The sequence below is a fragment of the Chaetodon auriga genome, chromosome 4, assembly GCF_051107435.1.
Source record: "Chaetodon auriga isolate fChaAug3 chromosome 4, fChaAug3.hap1, whole genome shotgun sequence".
NCBI lineage: Eukaryota > Metazoa > Chordata > Actinopteri > Chaetodontiformes > Chaetodontidae > Chaetodon > Chaetodon auriga.
The window spans coordinates 28,656,549-28,668,992 of NC_135077.1; the positions used below are offsets into that span (position 1 = coordinate 28,656,549).

General features: G+C 37.7%; 1 protein-coding gene across 1 annotated transcript in view; it reads left to right on the forward strand.

The window, feature by feature from the left end:
* The window catches only part of gpm6ab (glycoprotein M6Ab), a 45,702-nt gene extending 35,341 nt beyond the window's left edge, over positions 1–10,361 (forward strand). Inside the window, exon 7 of the mRNA XM_076727784.1 lies at positions 1,265–10,361. Within this exon, the coding sequence (XP_076583899.1) occupies positions 1,265–1,417 (153 nt within the window). The 3' untranslated portion in view covers positions 1,418–10,361. The remainder of the gene's footprint in view (positions 1–1,264) is intronic.
* Positions 10,362–12,444: the final 2,083 nt, after the last annotated feature.

Genomic DNA, 12,444 nt, shown 5'->3' on the forward strand with positions numbered 1-12,444 from the left:
TTGAGAAATACTGTTGCATAGAAATCTTATATATATAGTTGATAAAAATACTGTTGCCAATATGGATAATAAATAGTGTTATTGCACAGTTGAGAAAAAAATTAACAACGGACCCCCACTGTCTCATGCAGAGGGTGGGATGGGTTGTCCATGATTGATGTCAGTCTTGCTAACAGCCTCCTGTCACCCACCTCCTTGATGGTGTCCAGAGGGCAATGCAGGACAGAGCCAGCTCTCCTGACCAGTTTGTTTCCTGTCCCTTTATGAGCTTCCACAACCCCAGCAGACCACTGCATAGAAAACTGCAGATGTCCCCACAGAGTCATAAAATGTTTTAACAGTGTCCTTCATACTCCAAAGGACCTCAGTCTTCTTAACAGGTGCAGACGACTTTGGCCCCTCCTGTACAGGACATCTGTGTTGTTTATCCAGTCCAGTTTGTTGTTGAGGTGAACACCCAGTTTTTTGCAATCCTCTACAATCTCAATGTCCAAGCCCTGGATGTTCACCAGCATAGTCCATGGTACCTTCCCTCAGAAATCAATCACCATCTCCTTCATCTTGCTGGTGTTGATGTGCAGGTGGTTCAGTCCAAGTTGGTTATGATTTCCCTGTATTCCAGTTTGTTCTCCTGCGATATGTATCCAACGATAGTTACAACATCGGAGAACTGCTGGATGTGACAGCTGTCAGTTGGTCTGAAGTCCTGAAGTGTGTAGAGAGTGAAGAGGAAAGGATGACAGTATCCTCCACACCAATGCCTTGATGTACCAGTTGTACATCCATATGTACGCACGTTCGACCGAGACTAGTGATGGAAAAAACACAAGAAAAACACAAAAATACAGCAAGACAAAGAAAAACACCTGGAGCTTCTGTAACAAGCTGCCACTCATGCGGCACCATCTTGTTTTTTGATTAACCATTAGATTACTAGGGCACCCTAAAAAGTAAGGTGACCAGATTTCTAACTATCTAACAGCACACTGCAATAGCGCAGAAGAGATCATGAGCAAAACAGAAATAAACTGAGTAAATAGTATATGTGAAACAAAAAGAAATAAGATAATGATGAGACTGGTAATGTCAGCAACATGTTTCAAACAACTTTTGGGGTTGTGTTTCATCCATGCTCTACCTGTTTCTCTCAGGTACAATGTGGACTAAAGGTTTCAATGTGTTCATAAGGAACTACTGTTTTTCTGGGGTGTGGTTTGCTCTTTATTGACTTTCATTAACCCTGACTTTTCCTCTCCTCCCTCAGGTCCATTTCCTCATGGCTTTAGCTGCTAACTGGGGCTATTTGAAGGATGCCAGCCGGATGCAGAAGTATGAGGATATCAAGTCGAAGGAGGAGCAGGAGCTGCATGACATCCACTCTACACGCTCCAAAGAACGCCTCAATGCTTACACATAAACACACATCTACAAGAAACAATACATACACACGCACTTACCTGTAAGACACCCACAAGATGATATATATACACACACACACACACACACACACACACACACACACAGACCACATACAGGTACATACAGATATCAGAAACATACAGTATATACGTGAGTGAAAAAAAACATTCAAAGACACAAATAAAGACACGAGTAGTCGGAAATTAGTGGCAGTAAAATGATGAAAACACAGACACCATCATTATCCTCATGTCCGCAGCAGATCATTGGCTCAGTTGGTCTATGCTAACACTTTTTTATCCACTATGTTGATTTGTTCCGTATACTTTTTAACTTTTTACCCAGACTTTGGCTTTTGAGTGAATGGAAGCCATTGGCTTGACCTTAAAGCTGTAATCGTTAAGATTTCAGTCCTGGTTGATTTGATGGCACCTGTAGTTACTGGTGGTAACCAATAGTTCAGGGGTCAGTAGAACAAACTATGGTAATTTTAATAAAGAAGTCACGAAATAATTGGCCTTTTTTTGCATCATTCTGTGAGCACCACTGATCTGATCTATGCTCCAAATGGAATGAATCCGTGAACATCAGTGAACAGTGAATTGGTTACTTTGCATTGAAATTGGAGGTGTGCTGACTGTCACCTGCAGCTAGAACAGCTCACTGTGGCTGCTCCTTGTTTAATACTCCCTGAAATATTTCAAACTCACCCACTGTAAGAAAAATAAAAATGCAGAAAATGACCATTGTCTTGCTTTGTAGACACACTTTTGATGAACAGTAGTGTTCAGTGCTAATCTCACTAACAAACACGTTGCATTTCCTGTAACTACTTCATAATAAAAGTCAACTCATGTCTCACCAGTTACATTTTTTAAATGTTCTCTAAATTCTTAAATTCAGCCTACTTTAATAGTAACTTAAGACAGGATTTTTTCCGTGAATGTCACCAGCAACACCCAGTTCATAATATTTCATATGCAAAGGTTTTCATCAGTGGGTCACCACAACCCATTTTCATTGCCGTAATGTCAGTGTATTGTAATGCAGTGTCAAATACCAATGCTTTGTCACACCCCTATGGCATCCATACAGACACATTAGGTACCCTTCAGCATATGTATAAGACCCACTGGGCTTTCAACTTACTCCAATGTAAAACCTTCAACAGCAGTATTAGATGTCCAGGGTGACTGCTCCATCTGTCCAACATGTTCTCATCCCAGTGATGCACAAAGCCTTCCCTCCAGAAAGTCTTTCACGCAGTTAGTGTGAAATAGTCACAGTTTTCTTAGGTTTAGGCACCAAAACTAATTGGTTAAGTATAGGAAAAGATCACGGTTTGGTTTAAAACAAGTTACCTGACATTACATACTGATGAAACTTAAGTTAATTACCTTACGTGAATCAACTCTTAAAATAAGTCAATGCTGGCGTTCGGTTTCACATTGGACATCAACTCTTGTCTCCTGGGTGAAAGTCATATCTTTGTTCAATCCATCCATCCACCCATCATCCTCCATTTGCAGCCTTTCTTGCTCTGTATACTATGTCAACCTACTCTGAGTGTCTAATAATTCTGTAGATGTGTTTACATTACAGTTAGTTGACAGCATCAACGCTGAGGCCAGGCTCATCAAAGGCTCAATCACCATTTGGTTACCACATTCACAACAGATAGTGACTTAACAGACATTTATTTAATTGAAAATCTCAGAGATTATTACTTCAAAAGTGATAAGCAGAGACTGCTCTCCTTGTCAAAGGAAGTGCTGCTCATAATGGGAGATTGTGTACTGCTAAAACTTACTGATCAAAATATATGATTGCTCAACTAAAATAGTTCCAAGAAACTAGATAGTTAATTCTGAAGAGTTCTTCCTATAAAGACTTAAATCTAAAAGCTCTGAGCACTCCATCCCCTTCAAACCTCAGCGCCCCAAGCTAGCTTTGTAATGTGTGAATGTGCAGAACAATTGACAACAACTCACTTAAATTCGAATAGGACAACCGTGACAACCATGTGAAAAGTTATTTAAAAAATAGCAAAACGACAAAAAATACAGTGCATGTATAAAATAGCACAAGAAACATACAAAATAGTAACACTTAAAGAAATACCAAAAAAGACTAATGAAATACCAAAAAAGACAAATAATGAACAGAGAACCCAAAGAAATGTTAGTTTTGAATTTGCTTTCTTTGTGGCCCTGTGGTAGCCTTAAAATATCTAATTATTTTGCCTATGTTTTGGTCAACTGCACTTTATGTTTGAAAAATGCCAATATTTCCCTTTGTGGCAGTTTTACTGGCTTGCCATCACTCATCATGCTAAACTGTTGTATGGAAATGATCACAGGTAGCTTTAGAACTACTATGAGTTGTTAGCAAAGCACATTAAAGCCAACAATCTACAGCAGACACATGAATGAGTTTGGTGTCTATGGGCTCATCATTTAATGTGGGGGTCATTCAACAAGACAATGTCACTGTATCCCCACAACAGCCTCAATACCTGCAGTATACACATCACATGGAATCCATCTACACAGACACGCACGCACACACACACACACACACACACACACACACACACACACATACTGTAGATGTGACTGAATGGTCGGTATTGTGCAGGCAGTGTTGTATGGTGGTGTCATGCTGTGTCGTGTCGTTTCACCACATTATGTTGGCTGGTATTGTAGAGAAATATGGTCCCTGAAGTAATTTGTACATCCCAGGTACAAATGGGTAGCTTTGCTAGCGTTTCCTTCCCTCCCACCTCTTTTCCCATCCTATTTCCTACAACCCTCTCCCTCCTCTTTCTCTACTCTTCTGACCTTCATCTTGACCCCTGTTTCATTAGCTGTTCCACATACCGACTGGTGTGTCCCACAAATGGCCCTACCAAGGGATTGGTTTTTGAAATAAAATGCAGATTCAATAGTTCATAATAATATTAATAAAAAATAATGAAACTATATATTAATTGATAAAATATGCAGATGACTTGATGTCATGAATTCTCTTCTTTTCTAAATTCCTCTCATATTGGTTTATCTGTAATGTATATCACATGTCAGGCTCCTTAATATGCTGACTTATTTCAGACTAAAAGCACTTAAGATGGCAGTGGGAATTTAAAAAAGGCCATTTAAAACAACTACTGAAACAAGGCTCTGTGTCCTTCTCCCTTCAATACCAGTTTGTGTAGACCTGATTTGTCCTCAGAAACAGCACATCTTAGCAGCACAAAGTCTTTTAACGTGTCATGTTGTCATCAGTCTGATGAAAAATGTTATTTCTCACTTTTTGGAATTTTGCCACGTTTTTATCAGTATTATTTATGTGTAATTTTAGCATCGGCGTATTTAAATGGGGCAGGTGTGTGTGTGTGTGTGTGTGTGTGTGTGTGTGTGTGTGTGTGTGTGTGTGTGTGTGTGTGTGTGTGCGTGTGTATGGGGGGGTGTATCACTTTCACACTTTTCGTGTAATGATTCTATATTTCAGTGGTTCTGCACACACACACACACACACACACACATACACACGCACACACAAATACACACAAACACATACACATGCGTACACACCAATCATCTTGAAAGTATCAATTCTTACATTGTCATGTTTTCTTATATATACCTTTGTTTAACAAGACCTAATGTGACTTGCTGAAATTGAAATTTAAAAATCACAAATAATAATAGTCAACTTGTCATTGGTGACATGAACAGATTATTACTGTGAATTCTGGGCGGTGTCATGGTTGAAGTTGTAAAGGTTGAACTCATTCATTTTGGTCTGAGCAGGATGTGTTTCAAGATGGAGGATCCATTTCCCCAAAACATTTTAAAGGTCTAGGTATTTCTCATCTCATGAAGAGTTTGTTGAGTTTGTGAGGCATTTCAAGTGGATGGGATGGAGCTGTGTAACCTGAGAGATGTTAGAATTAACATTTAAAAGGAGGAGCTGAAGAAATTTAGAAAAAAAAAAGATAAAACTCAAGATTAGCGGCTGCGTGGATTGATTTCACTGGAATAGTATTAATGGATATGACTAAGACCAATGATGGCCCAGCTAATAAGTGCATGGTGTGCAAATGATTTGCTCTACTGGTGGTTTGTGGTTTTAGTGGAAGTTCCCAGCTAATTGGTGTCTCAATTATCTCCTCAGGTGCTTCTACATATTCAATATATATAATTTTAGATCAGCAGAACTATACTTACAGGGATGCAACTTTAAAGTGGCAATCTTGAAGGTTTAAGTCCTGGTTGATTTGGTAACACCTGTAATTACCGGTAGTAATAGCAAATTTGATTTAATTGTGGGGGTGCATTAATAAAGAAGTCAGGCAATAATTGGCCTTTTTCCATCTTTCTATGAGCAAGCATGGTCAGATTTGAACTGAACAACCCTAGAAATGACATTTAGATACAACTACTTTGCATTCATGATTACATTGTAGTGACAAATGTAATGCCTGAATTATGAGAAGTCAACAGAGTCAACATTTCTTTGAGTGAATGAAAAACGACATTTTATATATCATTGCAGGGAGGTGGTGGACTGTGAAATCAGCATCCAGGGTTAAAGTCAACCTCCTGTTTGTGATTAGGTTTCAGCAACAAAAGCACTTTGGTTAAGAATAGAGAGAGATCATCATTTTGCGTAAAAATTACTAAAGAATCATATGTCTTAAGTCACTGCTGTTTTTTTTCTGTACCACAACTGACCATAATCTTTCCCTAAAAAAAACTGAGTCAGTATGAGTGGAAAGTGCATTGTAAGATTGTCTATTTTGGCAAAAAACAGATGAAATATTCAGTATCAACATTTTTGTGACTTGCCAGGTACCTTAATTAACAACATTTCCTCATTATGTTAATAGAAAACGTTATTCAGTTGCCAGTACATTTCCCTCAAAACACAGATGGTGTTGCTAATTAGCTGTATAGAAAGGGAATTTCTAGGAGACAGGGCTTTACTGAATGGAGTTGGTTACCTTGCTGAGAAGTTCTAGGTTTTCTGCCTGTCGCCTGCAGCTCTTCTGTCCAGAAAATGCTGAAAATGACCGTTGTCTTGTCTTGTAGGCACATTTTTGATGAATAGCGGTAAATGCTATATAAATAAATAGCACACTGAAAAATGCATTACATTTCCCATGACCACTTCATAACAGAAATCAAGTCATGTTTTGCCAATTACTCTTAAAGTGAAGCTGCAGCAGTAAGAAATGTCCGGTTTGTATATGCTGAAAGTTAGGAATACCAAGGCCGACACCCACTTCATAATATCGCAACTATATAAATATGACAAAACTTTCATAAGTGGGCCATAGACTCAGTCTCCATTGTGCTACCTCATTCGGTGATAGATAGTGAGTACATTTAAGTGAAAATTTTCAAGATTTTACCTTGAAGCAATCTGCTTGGATTGTATCTGAAAATTATTGATTTCAAAAAGAACAATTAAAATGTGATAATTATGACTGACATTTTGATTCTTGAATCCAATGCAGTGTATATAGCACTTCAGTTTTAAATGAGGGTGATTTGGAAATGACAATACTTTAATTCTCTGTCACCAGTGTACAGGGCTGTTATGTTTGTATTATATGTTATGTTGAGCCAGCCATTAGAATAAGAGGATTGTCCTGGTTCTAGCTGTGAAGGAAAACGATGATTCTCTATCTGCCAGTAGAGATGAATGAGAGGGAATTCAGTTTGTCTTCAGAATGATTACCATATTGATGATGAAGATAGTGCTGATGATGATGGAGATGGTGGTGATGACGTTGTACTTTGAAGGCTTTGATTTGATGAGACTACCAGCACATACACACACATACACACACACACACAAACACACAGACACACACACACAAATACACGCTCCACCACCGCCATCACTCTGAGCCATAATTCCTTGCTCTTTTACTTTTCAACAATAACATTTCACTATTTTATTATCAACTTTAAATCTTTGAAACTTTTTAAATGTGAAATCATTTAATTTAATTACTACAAAGTTCTTTTTTTGTGGGCAGTATTAAGCACTGTACCTACATTAACTCTGTATAAAGATATACATACAGTATATGTGAAACAGTTGAGGTGAGCAGCCAGGAGAATGATTTCCTCTTGGTTAGAGAGTCTGGAGAAGGTGGTTCAGTTCTAATGTCCTGAGCTTTTACTCCCTAAGTGAGCTGCATTAACAACAATAATAACACACAAAAGATATGAGGTTTCCAAGTGTTTGCAAGACACTGGTTATCCAAAATTAGTGGATGGTAGTGGATATTTTGGCTGATTTAAAGGCAGAAAAACATTTCTAAAACTAACCATGTACTTAAGGTTTGACAACAATGTAATGTACACAAGATGTTAATTGCAGTAAAAAGGTAAAACATGCAGAAACATCTGTATTGTGCTTTAAGAGGCAGAAACTCTCACAAGATGGTGCTTCAGTCTCTGATGAAATGTGCTTTATTGATTTGTTTCATAGCAATGACCATGAGCATATCAGAGCAGTCTCATACAGTAAAAAGATTGTGTTTTCAAATCTCATGGCTGTAGTTTTAATACTTGCGTTGGTGTTAGCCAAGCAGAGCCTATGAAGTTTCAGAGACCAATATAAAGTGATGGAGACAGCCAGTCAACAAAAAATACAATAACACATTTAGTGGCTGAGTGTCAATACAGATACATACAGGGGTTTTCTCGCACATAATGTGGAATCTGTTTTCTTCCACAACTATTGGTAAACAGAGTTTCAATGCAAATGCAGCTGAATTTGACCAAAAAAAAAAGTTTAAATTAAAAACCTACCACCAGTGTCAATTTCAAAAACCCACCATCAGTGCGGATGTCCGGAGACTCCACCAGACTCGTTTCCTGTTCAAGTGTGTCTCGGCTGCATACAGTCAGTATTTTTAAGGGTCTAGTTTTACAGTAACAGTATTTTATCATTTCATTGCCTGACAATGGATGTCATGTCAGTGTTTTTAACCTCAGATAAAAGAAAAAAATAGTTTTTGTGCACTTATTGACCATTGTGAGCTCTCTCTTTCTCTCTCTCTTATTCTTGGTGTGTAAGTGCATTGAGATCCCCATTGTGGGACCTGTGTATAGTCTTGCAGCATTGGTTATAACCTGAAGAAATAATGATGAAAATGAATGAATTCATAATAATGAAGATAATCTTATAATAAGTAAAAAAAAAAAAAAAAGAAAAAAAAAGAAAAAAAAGACATTGACTCTAGTTGTTGTTTGTGGCATGGTTATGCATTCAATGGTCATAATTTTAATGATTAAAACAATACAAAAAAAAAAAATCATTTTTTTCCACTGGCGCTGTTCTGCTGTTTTGTTTTCCACTTTTCAGTGTGCAGTATTGCAGTTCCTGTTAGTAATGGTGTTGCTAAGCTAGCTTGCTTGCTCAGTTGTTTACCACCAGAGCAATATATTGTAGCAGTTTGACAGAATAAAGACATAAAAATTCATACCCGAAAATTTCTGGCATACAAGTGCATGAATCTATGATTGCAAGTCTTCAGTGATATGATCATGGTGTTCTTTATTGTTTATCCTAATAAAGCAGATTTGCAGGTGTGGTGTAATGTATTGCTCTGGCCACCCATTATTCTGCACCCACATCTGCTCACACCCTCTCCCTCATTCTGGTCATTTAGGCTACAGTCACACAACAGCTCCAGATGTCCAATTTAATCCTGATTTCTTTGACCATATTTGATTTTAAAAGTGACTCATGTCTGATTTCCTGTGCTTGAAACGACCTGGTTGTGTACACAAGAGTCAGTGATGCATAAGTAAAGCTCCATGTAACCAAGCAACAAGCACAGTCTGCCCTGCTCACACTGCCAAATCACCATCTGTAATGCATGCTAACAAGGCAAAATAATAATTTAGGCCACTTGCAAAGCATATTCAGAGGTATACAACCACATTTGAAGGTGAAGAAGAATCAAGCCTGTTTGTAGGCTGCAGTGACTGAACACTTGCACATATGAGATTCCTCTTGAATTGGTTGCCCACATGTGGATATGGCCCAAAATAGATCTGAAAGCATGCAGTTTTTTACTTAAGAAAAAATGTCAAATTGGGCCATCTTTGCCAGGTCGTGTTAATGTAGCCTAAATGACGCTAAAGTACCTAAAATGTGATATCTACTGTTTCAACAGCCATGAGAAGATCTGCCTGCTGTTGAAATCAGGAAGAGGATATGAGTGGCTCACTCTCCTTTTGATTAAGTCTCCCCATTTATTCCCACGTATTTTTGTTAAGATGAATATGTGCATTGATGTACTAATCCTGCGTCCTTCTTGTCTACCCACTGAACAAGACTGAACATGGACTCATTTTGCCATTCCATGATCCTGACTGCATACATTTGTGACAGGACTCATAAAACTTACCATGTCAGCATAATAAAGCATGGATTTCAATAACATGAAATCTGATTTCCAGTCCTCTGTGAGAAAGATTTGATCTGTTTTTGACTGTTTTTGCAGTGATAAAACCTCAGCTCTGTATCACAGAATGAAAAATCAGATCCTCTGTGCCTGAACAAATTTGGCTCTTGTTCATAAAGAGCTGAACCACAAATCTAAAAGCTGATGATTTCAGTCTGTGACCTTAAACTGATCATCTCATGTTTCAGATCCATGCATTATGTCAGGATGGACATTTTGGACGTTGGGAGAGTAGTTGTTTTCTGTTACTCCATAGTATTCTAGATTTTTGTACTTCACTCTGGTTGCTAAGTAGCAGACTTTAACTTATTCACTCATCCATTTTTGTACATATCTGTGCCAACAGCTTGGGCAGAGAGTGATTTTTTTTTTTTTTGTAAAAACATAAATTTGCTTGCATATATAAATAAAATGGAATAATACACTTGTGTACTTGTTAATAAGGGAACATTTTGAGTTTGTGTCTTCATTTCATGTTATAACACTTGACTGTCTAAAGACTGTTGATAATTTTAATGCTTTAAAGAATTTTAATGTTATAACAAACAGTCAACAAGGTTACTTCGATCATAGTGTAATAGTAATACAATACTTGTCCTGTATCCAACTTTCAAGACTGAGTTTTCAGCTGCATTCAAAATCCAAAGTATCTACCACAACATGAAATTATAGAATTGCATGAGTTTTGGTGGCTGTTAAAAAGATACAGAAAACACATTCAGCATTGGTAGGAGATTTTAGCAATTCTTTCTACATCTGTATAAAAGTAAAGTGCAGCTTAAATAACAAGAAAACATACTGTATACACATGTATCACAAAGAATGATGTTTTTTTTCTGTGTGTAGTGACAAATATAAGACCGCTAATCACAGATGTGTTTGTTTATAGAAGATGTGTTTTAGCTCCACCCTACCAACAGAGGAGCACACAGTAACATTCAATAAAGTGCAGCAGTGGGAGCCTTAACATGATGTCCACAGTAGAGGGAAATGCTGCTCTGAGGACAAATTCTGAGGGAAATTTAGTTTCAAGTCTCAAATTCACCAACATTCAGTTGGTCAGAAACTTGTATACAGGTACAGTCTACACTGTGAGCAGAATATTTTGTAACTCTGCCAATACCCTAAAATAGATATAATTCTAAGATAACAGCCCCATCTGGTGGAGATTTAAAACAATGCAATTTCACTGAAATATTCAGAATATTGTGAGTGTAATCATTATCTTGCTTTGAATAAATGTCGACATGACTAGACAGCGGCTTACTGCAGAGGTAGTGGAGTTCACCTTCGAAACATATTCTATAGTGAAAAGATATTATTGGTATCATGAATAGGTGACCATTTGGTGACAAACAGGTGGCAGGTGACCTATCACAAATTAGCACTTATGGGTCACCTTCTCCTGATAAACCATCCAGGTGATGATGTGTGGGATTATGTTACATAAACATTACATGTGACAAAATGCAAACAGTACAGGACTCAGGAGAACACATTCAAACACCAGCGGTTGAAGGCTCTGTACAGATGCTGCAATGTTTAGCAAAACGGTCAGAGTTGTCCACTTGAAAAGTCACATCCTTCTAAGACCAACTCTTACATGGCATGCATTTTTAATTTCTCTTTGCTATTTGGGCTGATTGGGACCTGATGAGTGTAAAAACTCGAGAACAGTGAGAACTGTAAATTAGAACTCAGTCAATCCATGAACTAACACTGACCTCACTTACCTTACAAAATGACTGAGAGTGTATCTGAAATTAGTGGTGGTGCACTAATAGCTAGAGTGCTGGCTGGCAACAGAAATAAGAGGAGAGGTTGTAAACAGTAGTGAGTGAATATAGCATCTCGTTCCTCTTCAGTGTGTGGTGTATGAATCAGAACTTTGTCCTGGAGAATCATAGCTTAATACTACCACCTAATGATAGAAAAGAGCATAACAAGACATAAAATGGACAAACTGAACTGAAACAGCACTACTGTGGTGGTCCCAAATTTGTTTTCATTCTCCTTTTAAGAAAGACAGAAAATAACTTATTTGTATGTGAATTATCTAATTCATAAAATCTCTTTGTTTTTGTGAGTGTGATACCGTAGCTTTGTTTATCAGGTGCCTGTGATTCAAACTAAATGCTGCAGACTGCAACAATGGATTAATGCTTAAAATTTGAATAATTCATTGCAACTAAATGCTCTCCAGCCAAAATCAGCACAGAAAATAAAGTTTAATATGGATAAAGCAGGAAAGTCAGTCTATGTTGATTTATGAATGAATGTGGTTGATTCTTACAATATGTGCTGTCCACAGGCATTTCAAACTGTATGAACAGCTTCTCCTTCTAACTAATATGTTGACTTGTCTGCAGCCTCTGAGAAGTGCCGCACCACAGCGCAGTGCCATTGTGTACTGTCATTCACTATGTTTACCTTCATAAAATCACCTGAAAATGACACCAGGCTACTACAGCAAAAAGTCATGCACTCCAGCTTTCATATTCTTTTATCAAAAACTTCTACAAACAATGCAA